Source organism: Antedon mediterranea, chromosome 11, assembly GCF_964355755.1.
Source record: "Antedon mediterranea chromosome 11, ecAntMedi1.1, whole genome shotgun sequence".
Taxonomy (NCBI): Eukaryota; Metazoa; Echinodermata; class Crinoidea; order Comatulida; family Antedonidae; genus Antedon; species Antedon mediterranea.
Genome location: NC_092680.1, coordinates 13,298,735 through 13,318,471, shown reverse-complemented (window position 1 = coordinate 13,318,471; position 19,737 = coordinate 13,298,735). Strand labels below are relative to the sequence as shown.

The following is a 19,737-nucleotide window of genomic DNA, read 5'->3' as shown; positions in this document are numbered from 1 at the left end:
CCGGTTAAAAATAATGTTGTGAATAAATTAACTCCATTTTCTTGGGAGCAGAAGCAGGACAAATATGTGGTAACCGGTTAAAAGGCAGCGCAAATTAACCAGTTAAAAACACCCATTCAATTCGGTGTTAGAACGCCATTTAACCGGTTATCGATGAGCAATTTTTAGCTGCAACAAGATTTAACATTAATTAACCGCCAGGACCAATTACATTTTGAACGGTTATTTTAGAGCAAAAATTGAGCAGAAATGTAGTCAATATGAAAATTTTTTAAATAATGGGTTTATTCGGCGCTCTACAGCAGAAACAGACCGATAGTTGCCAGCAATAGGAGACAAAACATTGATTGTATGCCAGCAGACAGCGAGATTAAAAGACAAAGACAACTTGGATTAGAGTCTGTTCACATGTACAGCAGCGTAAGCAATGGCTTACACAATACTTTTTTGGTATAGTGTCATTCAACAACTAAAAGAAACATTATGAACAATTTTACTGTTACAAGTCATAGGTTTCAAATATTTTGAAAATGTTGAAATATCAGTTTACATAGAAGTTTTGAAGTAATTTGTGTTTATGTCATAAATTATAAGAAACAGGACATTATACTTTTTTTTATATAAACTTGTGTGTAGTTTAACATTTCAATTTAAAAGGTTGTAAGTTCAAAAAGACACCAGTGCATTAAAACAAGATTACTACACTACAGTTAAAATGGACCTGAAATGGATTTTCGATTTTTTTCATTTTAGAATGATGTTTTGGGGGCTATTAGGTGTTGCTAGAATGTATATTGTTACAAAATATAAATTGGCCCTTTTGGGGAAAGCCCCATTTGAAAATCAAAATAATTCGCGGGTGACGTCACTTTGCAAATATATTCCTGGACAATTTGCAGTTTTTTGGCTGTAACTCTTGAAATCTATGGAGTATTTTTTAAAAAATGCTTGTGCATTTGCAGAAACGTATTTAGAATTTTTTTAGATAAAATTATTACCGTATAAACGGTTATTCATCGAGTAAATGACGATTTAAAATCTTAAAATCAACGGTTTTTTTCTGGCAATACCGAAGTTGGCCTGGCAACGTTGTCCGGGATACAGCTCCGTGCGCAATGATGCGTATCCATATTTTCCGTTCGTGTATTTTGTATATCGTTCGTAATTTATACTGCTAAAATGTGTTAGTTTCTTTAGTTTTTAGTTTAGCAGAATTAAATTAGTAATATGAGATGATAATTTATTTTTCACGAATCAGGCAGTTCGAAAACGAATTTTATTCACATTTTACTTTGGCTTGACAATGAGCGCAGCAAGTTGTTGATATCGCTTTGGTCCTTGGATGCACATGAAACAGGAGCCTCGCCGCATGATGTGGGTGGTGGATCTACTCCGCGCGCTGGATTGGGGCCTAGGCCTAGTAAAGGTTTGGGAGGTAGGCCTTCTAAATTCGGGTTTTAGAACAAACAAAGTACATTTTAGGGACCTATATTTCAACAACATTAGATATTGAATAAATTAGTATTAGTGTCAACGCTTTGCGTATCTTTCCAGGCCGTCGATCATTCACGGACTATCGGGCGGCATACACGCTCTCGATATCATCGTCGTGTGTATATGTGACGTCGTGAGTATAGAGGCTTCCAACGGCCGTTGAAATAGAATATTGCAATGGCGTGAGTAATTTTCGCTGAATATACCATATATAAAATACTATACATTTTGTTTTTATTTGTATGGGTTTGTGTTAATTTGATACATTTAAATAACATGTGTGAATTTCTTGAAAATCGAAAGTCCATTTCAGGTCCATTTTAAATGCAAAATTTGTAGTTAATGGTTTTTATAATGGGGATTGTGTGGTGTGTTTGATAACATAACATGATAAAATAGATCCTGGTACTCTATGTTTATTGACTAAAATAAAAATTAGAGAAATGAATACTAGAATACCACTCTTCATAAAAATGCCATGGAGCACTAAGTATGATAAAAACGAACTGGGTGATGGGGATGAGAATGGAGAAGAGGGTGGGGTAGCTTTAGACCATTCATTGATATCAGACCAGTGAGGTAAAAGTTCACCTACAGTAGGTATGTTTTGTTTGTTTGTTTTATCTTTATACTGGGTGACCTCTTCAGTCAAAGACTGATCTCCCAGAGGGCCCAGTTGGTGATCAGTGGCTGTGATGTACTAGTACACCGGGGTAACCCCCTACTCGTCTCGAAAGATGTACTAGGTTCTTTAAAGTGCACACGAGCAAGTTGTGTACACTGGACCTACGGTTTATAGTCCTTATCCGAGAAGACTCGTTCTACCACCAGAACCATGGAGTGAGTGAGCCTCGAACCCCTGCCGATGTTATGGCTACGTGATTACGGTTCCACTGTCTTAACCGCTCGGCCACTCACTCACTTAAAACATGTTTAATCTGTTTTAGATAATATTAACATTTATCAGTAAATCCATAGTGATGACTTAGGAAGGAGGCCACTGAAAATAGATTATCTATAAGGAAATTAAAAAATAAAATATAATAACAGTGCTATGGCCAATTTGCCATAGGCCAATACATAGCACAGATATTTTCATTTCCTCTGGAGAAAGCTATTTGATATCAATCAATGGTAGTAATCAATTTCATATTTTAAGCTTGAATTTCTAGCTTTGCTAATAGAAAGTTAGCAACATGAACTCTGTTATTCTGGAAACTATAGTTGCCAACATGTTTTGTCAGAATTGAAATTAATAGTCAAACTACACCCACCACATCACTTTAGGAAAAACAATTTTATGACCTTATTGTATCAGATGTAATTACATTCATCACTTCATCTTGTATTTCAGAAACTGTCTCCATAGTAATAATACTAGTGAAAATATAAAGAAATAAACTGAATTGTATTAAGGGCACTATCAGTGAAAGCATGGTATGAGCCTATAATTTATACTACCATATAAAAAGAAAAGAAGCGTCCATCAGTAAATTGAAACAAAACCTAGAAATAACTAAATATTCTATTTATGAATGTTATCTATAGCTAAGGTATTCTCTGCATGATACAATTTGCAGACATACAAAAATACCCAGTAGGTACAAACAAGATATTAAAATAAACTAACACAAGTTTACCTGGCTAAAAAAACAAATCAAAGAAAGTTCAATTAAGGTCAGAATATTTAGTATCATTCTGCTGAATACTGCTGGATATTATACCGTGGAAGAATTATTTCTAAATAATTCCTCTATGATTATAAAGTAAAGTTTTAATGCGTTAACGGTATTTTTTATTATCAATCCAATTAAACGTTCAAAAATTATGATAATATGAAGATAATGACTTTAAAAGTTTTAAAAAATTTGTTACTTTTGGCATAAAAATATACAGGGTTCTACTCTAACCGTAATTTATAAGGAAATTTGGCCCAATAATACCAATGTACTAAAATTGAGATAAATACAAAGTTCATACAAAATACACACAATTATTATTTGGCCCCCGCAATTATGGTAAACCTCATTGGACACAATTTTGTATTTTCCAGCGCTATGCAGTGTAAACAGGCCCTTAAAAATTGATCATTATAATGACTTTTATGAGGCTGACATCATGATGATCTTAATTTAATTGTAGTAATAGGAAATCATTTATCATTATGTTTATGATGACAAAGATGATTGATGATGACACCAAAAGAATGATAATATAAACATCTGAGATATTGATGCCACTGGACAGACACATGATTGGCAGATATGTTTTATGTTGTGTAATGACATAAAAGAAGAGATCTTATAAATTTACAACTGACAGAAAGCACCTATATGACTCCACACACAGACATAAAACACATTTACAGCCCATCAACTTACTGGGTGTCCTCCTACATGTATTTTCTCAGAAACTGACAAAACATTCTAGCTGTCATTACATTAAACTTTTAACATGGAATTGGGTTACATTACCAGTGAAATATGAACAGCATTAAACTATATGTTATCATGTACAATATATCTTCACTTTGTTGAAATGTAATGAAAGTATAACAACAACCTTTTAACGTTGGCTAATAACATTTGTTTGACTGTTGTATATTACCTCTCAGTAGATTTATTTTGGAATATCCTCGAAAAGTAATCAAAGATATGAACTACCGAACATAATTTATTTAAAAAAACTAAGCTTATTAAAGATAGGTTGCCAAAGTTCAGGTTAGGCAACTTAATGACTCCATAATGCTGTATAAAAAATCATAATATAAATTTTTATTAACGTCCATATACGGTAAGTCTATCTAAACAGGAAAAGTCTAAAAAAGATTGGAAACCATGATACTAAATTCAAACACATTCTAAAGATAATACAATATACACTCTCCTAAATCTGTTTGTTCTCTTACATAGGCCTACAATTTTAACAAAACAATAAATAGGAAAGTTGATTTGACCAAATATTTTTTTAGAAATATCGTTATCTAGGACTTACCTGACCGAGATCAAGAGTAATGGTAACGAAGTGGAATTGGTCACCATTTGATATTGATGGACTCTGCCACCATGAACTAGTACCATCTATAGCATTTGATATAACATGCCGATCCTTCTCATCCAGACTGTTTGAGTCACACACAAGACACTGTGGATTACTTGTAGTGGTAGGCTGTTCATCTGGAATGATCTCAACTAATCGACAATATGTTTCGGAACCGTTTACGCCGCATGTTGCATTTGTGGTGATTTTGGCATTGGTGGCAAGATTGAAGATATGTGGAAAGAGACCTGAAATACACAAATAATTAAATATATTAATTTAGAATTTAAAAACTGTTCTATTTTCTAGATCTTTTATGCTATCAATTATAAAGTTATATAAAAAGTAAATATATATAATACTGTATCAGGTACTTTGGTTTAAATTATCTAGAAAAATGTTTCTACTAGATGTTCAATTCAATTTCAAACTGTAGTTGGTTTGTTTGAAGTATTGAAATCCAGGGTGATTTCAGGTAGTTTGAAGCATTTTGCGCCCTTGAAAAATCTGTACAAAAAGTGCTATATCAGGCTTAACATAACCTTAATAGTGATTTTAGTTAATTGGATAAGTTGTTAACCATTTGCACCATTTGTTACCAGTTGAAATATTTAAGTAATAATGACTGTTGTATGGTAAGTGGGAGGTAGACTAGTTGTCTACTATTTTATTGTGTTTTACTAATCCTTATGACATATAAAATTAACAATTGGTTGATTAATGACAATCAAACAGGTTGATTTAATTTGATTTATCTAAAATTTAACAAAATAGTAGTTTTCAAATCTTCCATAGTCATTAATATTGTGTGTTATTACTTTGAATCATAACTTAAGTTCACTATGGTACAATTAAATTTATTTTATATTCCTATTTTTTAACATCATAAATAAAAAAAAATGAAGGAGATCAACAAAATTGGTAAAAAATTGTCCCATTTTCACAAAGATAACTAAACGTACAATGCCACAGTTAAGCATAGCTCAAAATGGTTAAATACGAAGCTGATATATAGGTATTTAATAGAAGTAAACTGTGTTAAAATAATTGTGTACTTTAACTTTAACTGTAATAAAAACATTGATTTAAAATTGATTACTCTGTTTTGAATTTCCTCAATTTCAGATACACTCCTTTAAATATTAATATTTAATGGGGTCTATGCCACAAACTTAAAAACAACACCTTCTACTTAAGAACAGGATGTTGGATAATGAAACACATCCATAGAAAACAGTGTCATTGGCCTATTTTGATATTCACCCAATATTGGAAAAAAGCATCAAAAAACCTTACTACTTTACATACTGTTGAAAAGATAGGCCAAATGTCCCTCATTTGGGACATGAATTCAGTCATTGCTAAACAAGATCTAATTATACAACCCAATTCCCTGGGTGATGATAGTATAAAGGTGATTACAGAAGCTGTTACCACAGTAAATGATAGTTTTAAGGCCATTTATAAACCCATGGGACTACTTACAGGACCTTGCTGGCACATGGTATAGTGCAACAGGCTCTGAAAAACAAGTTTTTAGTTTGTGAAAATATTCTTTCTGGCTACTGTACGGTAGGTATTGCTTGAAATCTTTCAATAACAAATTTAAGATATAAATTACAAAGGAAAATTGAAATGATATATTGGAAACTTTATGCGAGAAATTATAGCATACAATATATGCTATAATTTCTTGCCTTTACGATAAATTTATTTACATATTGATTGATTTTCTTTTGTATATTATCATTATCAAAAAAACTTGGAGGAAATTGCACCTTTAGTGGGTGACAGGAGGTATGGAAATAATGGGATAATTTATAAAGAAGAAAAGTATTGTAAATAGAAAAAGAAATTAACTTTAACAACAAATAACACGTCTGCTACTTTTATACTACTGTATTATTTTACACTTCACAAAACAGAACATGAAAATGAAAACTGAATGACTGTTTAAAATACTGTAGGATTTAACTTACTGTAAATCTTCACTCATAAATCTTTAAATGATAAAAAGTATGGTTTGTTTTTGTTCTAGATACTTCCTATAGTATTTATTGGTGTTGTGTAAGACCTTAGCTGTTTCCTCTCATCAATAAATACATTGCTGATTGACATTAATGTGACCGTTTTTGTCTTAATCATTGCTGCCATCTATTGATTTATTTATGATTCTGAAAATGTAATATTTGGTGATTTGTGTTGCCAATGTATAGGAAAGATGCTTTAAACTCTCATTGTCTCATCTTTTGGATGGGATGTAAAGCCATTGGTCCTGTGTATGTAGTACACGTTAAAGAACTAGGTACATTATTCGAAGGGTCTTCCGGTGTTCTGATCTTATTTTTTTTCTTGCATTACATTAACATCATAATTGGTTATATTTTTATTTTGTATTTCATTTATTTCAGTATTTTGTTCTATAATATCATTTGTGGAAATAAATGTTATTCTTATCTGGTAGGTGCTGCACTGTCTGTGGAGGGCCTAATCAGAATTTACTTAGTTTCTAGTCAAGCTTGGGGACCAGCATAAATAATTAACCTTTACCTTTTTATTGTTTTTCTAACATACCTTTTATGATAATTCCAGAAATGTTGTTTTTTCTGCCTTCCACAATTAATGTTGTTAAGGTTACATGGATTTGGTTATTTTTATAGTGTAACAAAATTATCAATACATCAGTACAAAAACCACATTTATGATTTTATTTACTCACAAAGCCAAATAGTATTGTTTATAATATCAATAAAATATTGATGTATTGTAAGCCAGTCTTTTAGTAAAATGATAGAATTGTGCACATTGTAGCTTACATGTGAATACACTATTTCATAATTTGAATCCAACTGTGATCGAAACTAAAATACTGTATACAGACACAGACACCAAGGGCATAGGGTTAGAACTAACAATATGCTGCTGTCCAGTTCACACACACTACTGAAGGTTAATAGCAAAAGTGTTACCAAGAAGATCATTATAGAGATAATATCATCTGATAATAAATCTTAAGATCTAATAATATTAAACTTGCCTAAAGGTGTGCCTATGAAATGTGGCAGATTTGTGATTTTAATCAGGATTTTGGAACAATCATCAAGTATGTTGAATTTTTCTTTATGCTAAAATCACACAATCACAAACGCATCAATTTTCAATCTCTATCTTTCAATCTTAGTAGAAAAAGGTCAAAAGTGTAAACAAGTGAAAGACAAATAGAATATTGTACATAAAAGAAATAAAATATGAGAATTTCTTTATTACAGTCACTACTGCAATACACATGCTTTTCGTACAATTTACCAATGCTATGGATCTATCAAATTGGCCCTGCAAAGATATTATGTAGTTGTCTTTAATTTGGTGAACATACAAGTAATATTTATGAGTTGAATAGGACAAATATTTTCATTAGTTGATAGATGCTATCCAATGAACCAAGTTAAATATGACAGTCAGGCTTTAAACAAAATAAAAATATTCTCTACATTCAACAAACACAATCTACAGGCTTAGCAATATTAGCATATCCCACAAATTTCTCAAAATGTTTACGATACAAGAAGTTACAAACTTTTTGTCCACCATGATAATAGAGCAGAAACGCACTGCTACCAGTGTCTTCAAATCATTTTTTTATGGATCATTTTGAAGCTTCATTTTAAACTAACTTAACATTCCTTTCAATTTTAGCTCAAGTTTTCCAACTGTGGCTATACTAACCAGGGGCAAGCATGATGGACAGGTAAATACATACTCAATGTAAATGTTTTCTTTAAATCTAACTTGTATATATAATGCTTAATAGCAGGTAGCCTGCAGCAATGCCCATGGTACATCTACAAATAGACTATACTACCTAAACGAGGTATACCTAAAGAGCAACGACCTGTGAAATCATACATCTTTAACAAAAATACATTTCTGAGTAATTCCCATATGATTAGTAGAAGTATCTACAGTTATCAGTTCATCAATTACTACAGCATATGAAGCTTATCTTGGATCACATCTAAGTTTGAGATTGTTGTCTGTACCAACTGTAGAGAACTAGGACTATGTTTTCTACAAAGTTGGTCTTTAGTATTTTTATTATTACATATTATACAAGGTTTGAACATGAAAACAGGCATACAGTATTTACATGGTCGATAGATAATCTTTATTTTTCACTGTTAATATACAACCAAGTTTGCAAAAACAACACCCTGTAATTGCAGCCAATACTTTCATATTAAACTTTGTGCTATAATTTAAATTACTCTAAATTACATTTCTAGAATTGTAGAATTCCAAAACTAAGCTGATAGTCCTTGGTTGCGGTATTCAGATAAATTCAATGACTGGAACACTTCCTAATAATGGCAATCAAATAGCTTAGTGTCAAAACCCAGGAAGTAGCTACCCACAACAAAGCTAAAAAAGACAATAATAACAACAACATAACTATACTACATATTTAAGCACTATATTTAGGGATTTAAATAGTGAGGTCAAAGGTATCAAGTCATTGGATTAAGTTGGAGACACCAAGAGCACAATAACCAGTACATTGCATTCAACAACTAGTACAGTAGTATAGTAGTACTACAAAACAATTATTTTCTTATCTGTACAAATTATGTAGGCTATGTATATTATTACTGTATATGTCTTGTCTGTTTTTCACCTTTATTTTGTATATGACATACAAATGCAACATTGTAATATAAAATTTAAAACTTTATTTTCAATTTATAATGAACTATTTTTTTATATTCTTCTGACCTATTTCAATATTTATTTATTTAGTACCATATTTACTGAGGGTAGCCTATCCAGTTCCTATAGAACTGATCATTCAGGGCCCGCGATAAAACAAACATACAGTACAACACATAAAATATATTAAATATTCAAATGACATAAAAAATATTAAAGGCTTAAAAATTTACAATGATTATATAAAATTCATATAAAAGTTAAAAATATATATATATATATATACATAGTACGAACAATATTAACTGGAAATAAATTGTTTAAGTTCACGTTTAAAGGAAATAACATTTTCAGATTGTCGAATGATTTTATAGAATATGAACTCAACAACAAGAATTCTCTATTTTATTTTATTTTATTTTATTCAATTTTCAGGCACAACAATACATGACAAGACAGCGGTGCAGCACTCTGAGGATTGCCATGAGTGCAAAGCACTATCGAGATGGCTCTCCATATACTGCACTTGAACATATAAGTAAACAATAAATAAATACAAAGATATAAAAATTTAAAAATTGCGAGGCATCAAATTGAACAATCGTTAAAATTGAATCTAAAAAATATATAAATATAAATATTATGTACAGATAAAAATGATTGTTTAAAGATAAAAATAAATAAAAAGTTTAAAGTTGCCTGACATAAGACCGGAGAGCTGTCTATGTAAACAATCTAAACATTAAGATAATGAAAAGTTTATTATTTCCAATATTAAGGTACTTTACTTTATACACTTGACGGGTTACTAAATAGGTCTACTATTTTCAAAGTGGTACATTTACATAAAGAGAAAAGATAAAACAGAAGCATTACGAATATTCATGAGAAGACAAGGAATTTTGTAATAAAATGAACAATATTTAGTGAAATAATACACCATTCATTGATTACCATGTAATTGTAATGATACTTCCGTATTTTGGTTTGGTTCATTAACCACATTCCAGACTTCAAGTACTCACTGTCTGCCAATGTTAATAGATTACAAATTTTTCATTTACTTTACTTCATTGTTTTGATGAAGTGAATGAAAAGTTTATTAATTTATTTAATATTTTAGACTCCAAGGGCCTGTTTCTATTATAAAATAAAAAAAGAACGGTTTTCTTGGAAACCGGTTTCGTCAGTTGCACATCTGCCAATGTTAATAAATTAAAAACTTTCAAGTCAAAACATACTGAATAATAAGCAAAATATTTATGTTTAATGGGTATTTTAACTACATTTTCTTGGGAGCAGAAACAGGAGAATTTTGTCGTAACCGGCAGTGCAAAATAACCGGTCAAAAACACCCATTCAATTCGGTGTTAGAATGCCATTTAACCGATTATCGCTGAGTAATTTTTAGGTGCAACACGAAATAATGGTTATTTGATTGGTAGCTGCTGACTTTGAGTCAACTACACTGCAGTAACGTTTGACCAATTGCATTTTAGGTAAGGATTTTTGTCAACAACCACCCACTGATTTAAAGTTATTTTGGAGTAAAAATTGAGCAGAATGCTCAGTAAATAATCGGTTTATTCAACGCTATGCAGCAAAAACAGATCCCAGGAGACCTACTGTAGAAACTAGAAAACACAAAGAATTTGCAAATATTTTAATTTTTAACAATTCAGAAAGTTGATCCTAAAAACTTAGTGCACACTGTGATATGGTTGAAGACTTTTCCTAATCCAACACAAAAAAATGTATTAAAAAATACACTAATTAAGTCTTTTTTTATTTTGTTGTAGATACTAGAACATACAGCTTATAACAACAGCCTAAGGGAGCAGGGAGTTGAGAAACACGCCTCACACTGTTGGAGAAAACATGGTCAATAAAGGTTAAATAATAGCAATATCCTAACAAACAAATACTACATAATATTGCTATTCAACACACAGCTATCATAATAGTATAATATTAAACCTACAGATTGCTTGCTACGATATCAACTATTCAATCAAAAACGAATTAAACACCTTTATTCTTGCTATTCTACTAAGTAACAAATATGTTATGTGCGATTAAACTATAACTATATTTATTAGTTCATGGTTAACAAGCAATAATAATTCTAATCAGAATTTGTTATAATCGAATATGATACTGTAACTGATTCTTATCAAAGAACTTTCCAGTTTAACTATAATTCAATGGAAGCACATTCAAATTGATTTTTACAAACCGATAAACAGTTGAGAGAATACTGTACATCATAGAAGGGGAGAAATAAACATATTATGTCCATTACTTTTTATTTTTATTTCATGGATAGATGTGTCCACTCAACTTTCATACAACCCTCACCCTTAAAAGCATGGCACTTCCCCGTACCTATAGCCCAACCTATAACAAATCAATTAAAATAATCTTTTTAACATGTTTGATTAATATTAAGGTTTAATATTAAACAAATTGGGCAAACAATAGTTTCCGGTGCCTGCCAATTAGGCTATTGTCAAACTGACGAGCTGGCAAGTCCATGCACCCATAGGTGATCAATGTCAGGATTATTCTATAATTAACAAATTCTGAAAATATTGGTTACCCTATGTGGGCTCTTGATTTCTAGACAGTTTACTCAAGTCATTGAAACTTAAAACCATTTCTTTCTTTAGCTTGTAAAGAAGTACTACACCTATATACAAATTACACACAGTCTATACAATAAATGCCACCAGGCACACTTTTATCTCAACTGTCCCCAGAACTTGCATGTTTGTCTTCCAAGATTTTTTGTCTTTTTAATCTTGTTAGAGAGAAATATTTTGCTTGGTGTGACTTAAACAATGTTGCTTTATGAAAGTGTTAACACATTACACAATAGGAGAGTTCTGACTCTACCTTGGGGTTTGGCTAAAATACCACTTGGGTTTCATAACACTTTATGGTTATTCAATGAAAATATAAACAATACATTGGAAGTAGTACTGTTGCCCTGGGGCATTTTCTTTATACCTATTAATTCAACAAAAGCATGCTACTAATTTTCTAGTTTGAGTGATCGTTTTCTGCCAACTTAACACAAATAATCTTTTAGAACAACACTTACTTTTCAAATAATTTGTTCCTAATTCATGGTTTGTATAGCGCTTATACACTTTTCATGCCTGAAGATATTTCTTTGATTTGGGATTTCACCATGAAATTATTTACCTCCATGATTTTACCAACCATGTCATGTTTCCTTGTACATTATTAAAATGTACTACAACTATAGTTGATCATTTTACAATAATTGTTTGTGGATGGAAGGGTATTTAAAATAAACTGTATCATCAATCAAGTCATTCAATTTTACAGATTGACTCGTTAATAATTACCATCTTTAATGAGAGTGGCCTATCTGGTTCCAGTAAAGGAACTGATCATTATGATTACATGCCTAAAAGGGAAAACACCCTCCCATATTCCTTTTCAATAATGTTGCCTGAAAAAGTTGCATCCTAAAAACTGTGGAAATATCATGCACATTGGAAGTTGTTGTGACATAAGAACAGAGCATAAAACATCTTCAAATGATAAATTCTACTAGTCTTTACTATAAATCAGTTAGCTTCATTAAACATCTAAACACCATTGACATTTCCAAAAGATCTTTTCAATAAATTGTTCTTGAGCATTTATTTTAATGACTATCATAAAATCATGGTTGACATTTCAACACAATATTAATAATTTATTATCTACAGTGGTGCTACAGTTTCATGAAGAGAATAGAGTTCAATTAAATCTCCCAGCACAACATTATGTGTCAAATTGATTCTTCTTGATACATTACAAAATAGCTTTAAAAAGAAAAAAGAGGTTCTTCACAGCCCCAAAAAAATCTTCTCCATTTAAATACAAATTTGTCTTTTAAACATACATTTATTAATATGAAGATATGTCTGTGGGTTCACTTGTACTGTGGCAACATAAAATTACATCAGGTTGAATCCATTCACAATTAAATTATTATTTTGACATGTTGACACCTGTTATGACAAGTATTATGTTAATTAGTGAACATGTGGAAATACCAATAACAGCAGTTATAAAAATAAGTTTATACTCAAGGGTGTTTATTCTATACCTGTAGGCACTTGTATATATGGATATTACTTAAGTTGATTTGTTATTTATTTGTATTCATTGTTTTTCCTTAATAATAAATTTAATTTTTCACCATGTCATTTAAGAAATACCATTTATAGTCAGTTCATTTTCAGTCAGGTTTCTGCATTAAAGAATACTGTAATTTAACAAAATGCTTTTAACAACTAATTCCTATCACATTTTTTTTTTACATTAAAAGGTTAAAGGGACACAACTGGAAAAGATTCACAGGGGAAAAATGATGACCTTCCTCTGACACAAGCAAAGCAAAGGGTGGGTGGGGTTAGATGGAGGTTGCTACATGTTGGTTTGATGTATTCCACATTGAACATCTTGGATATTAAATTAGCCATAAACTACTTGTTCTCTACATATTTCACATAATAAAATTCAAATAAATCAATAATTTGAACAAAATAATGAGAAACATCAAACCAACATTTCCACTGAAGACTACTGATCAACCCTGTTTCAGCTTCGAATTATCAGTAATTTGATCATGAACACCTGAATGTTAACATCAATACTATCCCATAACCCTTGCAAAATAATCAAATGACAAAGTAATTTTTTTGAACAGACCAGAATTGAACCCTGGACCAGAAGGTCTTGATAACCAAAGTACATCAAGCAAACACTTCTAATCTAATATCATAATAATTCACTTAAAGCTTTTTATAAACAAGTAATTGCAATCAAATTAAATAACATGTGTTCGTACCACACCTGAAAATTACACATTTAAACCAAGTTTACACCTCTATAACTTAATACTTAAAAAGTAAGCAAACTTAACAGTGTACACAAGACTCAAACTATAATAGAGGTACTTGATGCAATGTAAATAAGTACTTGCAGTTTTGATGATGTTGTCAATATTACATGTTTGTTCAATTCATCATAGGCTACATCCATCAAAGTGTAATAAAATAATTAACCACTTTTTTTTTAAACTGCAGTCAACAATTATTTGATAAGCTTCATTATATTCTCATCAAGCCAACCGAGATCTGTGAAAAAAAAACTTGGTATGGAAGTGTTAAAGATGCCTAGTAATAGTATGTATTACTCCATAAGACAGTTGTTCTTATAGCAAAACATTGAGTCATTATCAATTTTTACTCTGTTTTTGGAAACAGAAAACCAATAAGTTTCAGAATGTAAGACTTCGACAAACAATCCCCATCAGAGGGATATCGAATGTAAATGATTTGTTTGCATTTGATACAGAACAAGTAACTCTGACGAAACACAATTTAACTCTAATAGAGACAAGAAGAAGTGTAAACACAGCTAATGAAAAGCAAAATCGCTGATGATTTGTACCATCAGCAGTAAGAAAGTTAAAAGGTATTCATGAAAAGGTTGTGTCAACATCTACAGGAATCTTAAGTGACCTAGAAAAAACATTCTGAATTAAGGGCCTCAATTAATTATTAGTACAGGGATCTGGATAAACTGTGTTAATAATTAGTATGGTGAGCTTCTTCAAAATATTTTATAGTTCGGTCAGCTGCAAGTGAAAATTAATGATAAGTCTACTGTACAGTATGCCAATAACTTTTCACTATTAGGGTCTGTTCACACCTATTAGGGTCTGTTCACACCTATTAGGGTCTGTTCACACCTACGCAGTTATGCTTTTGTATTATATGCAGCATATAACTCCATAGGTCTGAATCAGGAAAAGATTAGTGGAAGCCACTTCGTACGACACTGATCTTTCGTTCGTTACGACAGCTCAAGGTACAAGATTAGTTAGGCGAATATGAACACTTTTCTGTAACGACGCTAATTATAATATGGCATTTCTTGCGATACGAAAGCATAACTCCATGGATCTGAACATACCCTTAAACACTTCCAGATATTTGTCTTGAATTAAAATATAAATCTTCAACATAAGGAAAGGTTTTATATTAAACTTAATTCGTACTTTAATTTGGTTGCGTGTCTGGAGTAATTTCAAGTATATGACAAACCCTATCAAAACATCTGATTACTTTTTTAGAGAAAAGCCATATGAACACTTAGGGAGACCAAAATATATTGTTTCTGCTTCGCCTACTGAAACGGTTGGTAGTTGGCCCATGACTCGGTACAATGTACACAGCCTAGGATACCTGCTGTTATGTCAGCTAAACTCCTGCAAGAGACCACATCAAACAGATGGATTGCAGACCCACGACTGCATTTCATTAAGATACAATTAATTAGAGTAATCATATAATTATTAACAATATAAATATTGGTTTCAAGTAACATATTCAGTAAATGTGATGTTTTCTATTAAAAAACAAACACAAAATCCACTGTATTATAATATTAATTCATACATTTTTATACCTGATGTGATTGTGAAATATATAAAAATATTAACAATTGTTGTCAATCCCATGTGAATGTGCACACTATAAATTGTCAGAATCCAGTAAAAAGTAAAAATTAATAATATTAAAGCTCTGTCTACACTATCAAAATAGTGTGATACCCAGTATGGTAGTGATATGCTAAAACAATGTAGTGATATGATGTCATCGTGTTTTTGTCACAAGTTTGATAGTGTAGACAGAGCTTTAGATTAGACAAACTACAATACAGTATCAATACCAGAATTACAGCAGTATATACCATTACAGCAGTATATACCATTACAGCAGTATATACCATTACAGCAGTATATACCATTACAGCAGTATATAGAATTACAGCAGTATATACCATTACAGCAGTATATACCATTACAGCAGTATATACCATTACAGCAGTATATACCATTACAGCAGTATATACCATTACAGCAGTATATACCATTACAGCAGTATATACCATTACAGCAGTATATACCATTACAGCAGTATATACCATTACAGCAGTATATACCATTACAGCAGTATATACCATTACAGCAGTATATACCATTACAGCAGTATATAGAATTACAGCAGTATATACCATTACAGCAGTATATACCATTACAGCAGTATATACCATTACAGCAGTATATACCATTACAGCAGTATATACCATTACAGCAGTATATACCATTACAGCAGTATATACCATTACAGCAGTATATAGAATTACAGCAGTATATACCATTACAGCAGTATATACCATTACAGCAGTATATACCATTACAGCAGTATATACCATTACAGCAGTATATACCATTACAGCAGTATATACAATTTTTTACCAGCTTTTACATAAATATAACAAAATTTGGGGATTTTTTTAGAATTAAATTACATAAAATACCATATAGTATTAAAATAGTGTCCTGTTTACTGTACCTCAAGTAAACCATTATTGTTGATAACCAACCCTATGGATCCTAAAACAAGTCTATCATCTGTGTTCCCACCTTTTGTGACATTACATGTCAGGGGTCAAGAGTTTTGAAATTCAAGTTTTTATGATGTTAGTGAGCAATCACTCACCTCTTTCTTAATAAAGTTTCTGCCCTGGGAAATGCTGATGTTTTATTGAATAATGAATTTCAATTTCAGAAACTAGGACAATCCTAAATCATAGCTTTTCTATTGATTAATAGACTTATCAGTGGAAATAACATGGGAACAATGTTCATACATTTTTTTTCTCTAAATGTATTCTCTTAAACACAAACTTGATGTGAGATAATCACAATTGTCAATTAACATTAGTTTAATACAATATATTGCAACATTTTGCATATTACACCATTAACCGATAGGGGTGCGTAACGGAATTTCCTCTTTTTGTGAATATTTTGTCTATGGGCTATTATTTGGTTATCCAGGTCCGGCAAGCAAGGCAAAAAAAACTTTAAAACTCTGACTGACACCATATAAATTGAAATGGTGAATCTAAACTTCAGAAAAAATTGAATAAACTTTTGTTTTTTAGTTACTTTATACTTTAAGTGCATGACAGTCAACCTAAGTGTATATGATGATTGAGTAACTTTTGTTAATTATGTATTTTTGTACTACTGAATGTATTCTATAGATATATGAGGTCAGAAATATATTGTTTGAAGGTTTGCATGGCGAAATCAAATGTTAATATAAAGTTTGCGGTACACCACGTATCTTAGTTCTGAAAAGAACTGTTGAGTTTCTCGACGTTTCGATCAATATGCTTTGATCGTCCTCAGGAGTGAGAATGCAGAAAGTCAAGGAAACTTGGAATATAAGTGGAAAGGATGGCACTGGTGTGAAAGCCAGAAACAATACCAAATTCACACAGTGGAAAAGTCAGAAAAACATAGAAATGAATGAATAAACTCCATGAGACTGTGTATTCAAAATAGCATATTTGTAGCACTATATGGTCATAACTTGTGTTTATATCTTTGGTGAACTATCCATACAGTCCTAGGATGATTTCTGGTATATAGCAACAACTCTGTCTGGTTTCCATTTCTGCAAAGCACCATTAATCAGATTGAATCTGTTCAGAGACGCTTTACACGATCATGCTTCCCACGTTTTTTTCACATGGATTATGACATGCGGCCGTCATACGAACAAAGGTTACGGACTCTAAAATTACCCATGATTTATAATAGACTTAAATTCATCCGTGTTAAATTTGTTGTGAAGTGCCTCTGTACAGATTTCCTAATTGATGGTGCTTTGCTACCTAAACCTGTTGAACGTAGAAGTGAGAAACTTGTTTTTAGACATAAGAAGTCTCGTACTAATGCTTTTTTTTACTCTGTTTTTATTTCATTTCCAAGGATGTGGGATGAGATTCCGGTATATATCACAGACATGTTTATTTATAATGATTGCAATTTTTATTCTGTTTTATATAAATTCTATGTTACCGGATTGTTAAATGTTTAACCTTGTTTCTGTTATTTTGCCACCAGCACTATCAGAGTATCAGGAGAGTCTATTATAGCGATATTTTTGCTTTTTGACAATCCGCCAGGATAGTGTCCTGCGTTTTTCTATGCTTGTTTTTGTTTTATGTAATTTATGCTTTTTGTATTATTGTTTTTATTTTTCTGGATAATAAATGAATATGAATATGAATATGAATATTGATAAAATTCCAAATGCCACAAAAAAATGATTAAAAACCTAACCTACAGAATGTTAATAAGATTTTAATGTCAACATCTGTGTTCCATCTCTAACCTAATATTCCAATAACACCCTTTAAAATTGCATTATTTATTGATGGCCGGAAACCAGGGGTTAATAGGGTACTACATTATCTTTTCAAGACATTTAGATTTTTTAATTTTTAGAATGAATGAAATGTATCATTTGATGATATGTGTCTCAAAAAGAATCAATATATAAACTTTTTAAAAAGTATAGAAGTGATATATTTGGTAGAATCTTCCCATCATGGGAGTCTTAAATAAATCCTTCCTGAAATTTTTCCTAATCTCAATTATAAACCTATTTTTGAGAATTATTAGACTTTAATATCTTGTAATATTTTCTAAACATAGCATACCCATCTATGGACTTTTTTCCCTAGATTTTACTCATGCAATAAAATGTAGCTTTGTACTTACTAATAATGTAATTAGACCCAGAGTGTAGATTTCACTGAAATTCGCTGAACTGCAGTGGGGAATTCGCTGAACTGCAGTGGGGAATTCACTGAACCACAGTGGGGAATTCACTGAACTACAGTGGGGAATTTACTGAACTTTACTTAAGTGGGGAATTCGCTGAACTGCAGTGGTGACACCACTGAACTGCAGTGGGGAATTCGATGAACAACTGCAGTGGGGATGTTGCTGAACTGCAGTGGGGATGTTGCTGAACTGCAGTGGGGATGTTACTGAACGACAGTGGTGACCGTTTAGCTGTGGATGAGTATTTTAAATCCCCAGTTCTGCAGCTTTACTAGATCATACACCTTATGAAAGGAATTCTTTAATCAAAGCTAGATTCTTATCAGTATGAGCATGAAGAGGGCAACTTGATTGATGAGTCATTATCTAGCCTAAGAACTCCATTGGGGGTTGTCAAAAAACCAGGATCTCATCTCAATATCTCATTTGCAAAATATGACCTATAATCCTGGCTATCCATACCTCCAAAAGCAAAGCAGTATAATAAAAAAAAGTTATATGGAATAAAAAATTGATTTTTTTCTTTTTTTTGCTTTTTGGAGCAATGTCAATTCAATTGAAGAATCAATTTGAACTCAAAAGGTATGTAAATGGTGTCAACATTTTATCTTTTTAACATAATATAACTTCAAAGAACCATCTTGAACCTAGATTAAAGCAACTATGAATGATCACAAAATGGGTAAAAAATAAGCTGCAACACATATTAAATAAAGTTACTGTATACAACCAAACTGAAAGACAACTACGATTTTCGATACAAA

General features: G+C 31.4%; 1 protein-coding gene across 1 annotated transcript in view; it reads right to left on the bottom strand.

Annotated features, from left to right (window-relative positions):
* The window catches only part of LOC140061988 (laminin subunit alpha-1-like), a 57,989-nt gene that overhangs the window by 25,095 nt on the left and 13,157 nt on the right, over positions 1-19,737 (bottom strand). Inside the window, exon 2 of the mRNA XM_072108028.1 lies at positions 4,489-4,781. Within this exon, the coding sequence (XP_071964129.1) occupies positions 4,489-4,781 (293 nt within the window). The remainder of the gene's footprint in view (positions 1-4,488; positions 4,782-19,737) is intronic.